The sequence below is a fragment of the Vicia villosa genome, linkage group LG1 (genome assembly GCF_029867415.1).
Source record: "Vicia villosa cultivar HV-30 ecotype Madison, WI linkage group LG1, Vvil1.0, whole genome shotgun sequence".
Lineage (NCBI taxonomy): Eukaryota > Viridiplantae > Streptophyta > Magnoliopsida > Fabales > Fabaceae > Vicia > Vicia villosa.
In genome coordinates, this window is record NC_081180.1 from 165,377,302 (window position 1) to 165,379,103 (window position 1,802).

Below are 1,802 nucleotides of genomic sequence, written 5' to 3' on the forward strand. Positions count from 1 at the left end.
TCCACCTTAATAGAAAATGCACCTTTTTTACCTTTCATTCTATCCATTGTGTGCATAGTTTCACTTGCAATTATGATGTTCTCATGAATAAGTCTCCTCGGAACAAAACGAGTCTGATAAGAAGATATCAATCTATCCATGTGATGTTTTAATCTTGCTACAACAACCTTACTAAATGCTTTATAAATTGTGTTGCATAAAGATGTCGGCCAAAATTGTGTTATCCTACTAGGATTCTCAACTTTTGGTATTAAGCATATATCTGTTTGGTTCACCTTTGCAATATCATTTGGATTCTCCCACATCCTGATCACAAACTCACAGACATTGCTTCCTACAATATCCCACGATTTTTGATAGAAACCTGCTGGGAAACCATCCGGTCCCAGTGCTTTCCACGGTTTCATATCAAAAATGTCCTTTTGCACCTCCTCCTTGCTCACTTCGGCCCCTAGCTTTAGTAACTCCTCTTTTGGAATTAGAGGGTAAGAATACTTTTTTTTGGCTCTAGCAATTCCAGTTATCTCTAATAGTGAAGAGATTCTGATAAAACCGGGTGGCAAACTCTTTAATATGATCTCTATCTTCAATCCATTGCCCACTGTCATCTTTTAGCATTAGTATTTTGTTTTTTCTTTACCTATTTACTGTTTTCAAATGATAATACTTGGTATTTCTATCACCATCTGCTAGCCACTTGGATCTTGATCTTTGAAACCACATCATTTCCTCTTGTCTTAAAATAGCTTTGAGTTCTCCTTGAAGCTTCTTTTCCAACTTAGCTAGGCCCTTATTAGATTATTTACTCTGAATTTTACGTTGAATGCCATGCAGCATAGCCATTAGACCTCTCTTGACTCGTTGCACATGAAGGATTGAGCATTGTTTCCACTATGTAGCATCATTCTCAATACGTTGAAGATTCTGAATTAGATCATCATTGTTTCTCCAGAACCCCTTCAGTCTGTCTATATAGTTATGCTCCACCATCTAGGCACTCTCAAAATGAAAAGTCTTAGGGCATCTCTCAAAAGAATTGTTGTTCAGTGTGATCATAATAGGATGATGGTCAGAGAACTCGACTCGAGTTAAAACTCTAACTTGGCAATTAGCAAACTTCAATTTCCACTCCTCATTACTAAGGGCTCTATCCAACCTCTCGAAAATCCTCTGGCCTCCATGAAAAATAGGTCCTCTCCAAGTAAATTTTGGTCCACTGGCGCCAAGATCCAACAAATAATAATCCTCCATATTTTCTCTAAACACATTACATTTGTGAACGGAAACTTGTCCTCCACCCTTCTTTTCACTAGCACACACTATATCATTAAAGTACCCAACAACAAGCCACGGTTGATTAATTGTCGCAGCTATTTTTCTGATACTTTCCCACATTAATCGTTTGAGGCGTTCATGAGGACTTGCATACACCACTGTTAACAGCCACGCATCTCCAAGATTATTATTAACTTTCAGATGAATAAATTGTTCCTCCTTACTAATCATAGAGATCTGTAATCTATCCTCTCTATATGCAACCATAATGCCCCCCGCATATCCTGTATTCTTAACTGACAAGAAAGTCTGAAATCCCATTTTTTTAAAGGACTATTCAACTTTATCGGATCACATCTTGTTTCCATAAGTACAAAGATTTACGGTTTATATGTATCCACATACTGTTTACTATATCTGAAAAATTCTTTTCCCGCGGCTCCTCTGCAGTTCCATACTATAATATTAAGATTGTCAATCATTAATAAATATTGTATGTAAAAGAAAAACCTGACCACTATTCAACT

The 1,802-nt window shown here is 36.9% G+C and overlaps 1 protein-coding gene across 1 annotated transcript; it reads right to left on the bottom strand.

Moving 5' to 3' along the window:
- Positions 1-990: 990 nt before the first annotated feature.
- Positions 991-1,596, bottom strand: LOC131658784 (uncharacterized). Its single transcript, XM_058928042.1, has one exon. The coding sequence runs from the start codon at positions 1,594-1,596 to the stop codon at positions 991-993; it is 606 nt and encodes a 201-aa protein (XP_058784025.1).
- Between the last annotated feature and the right edge of the window lie 206 nt (positions 1,597-1,802).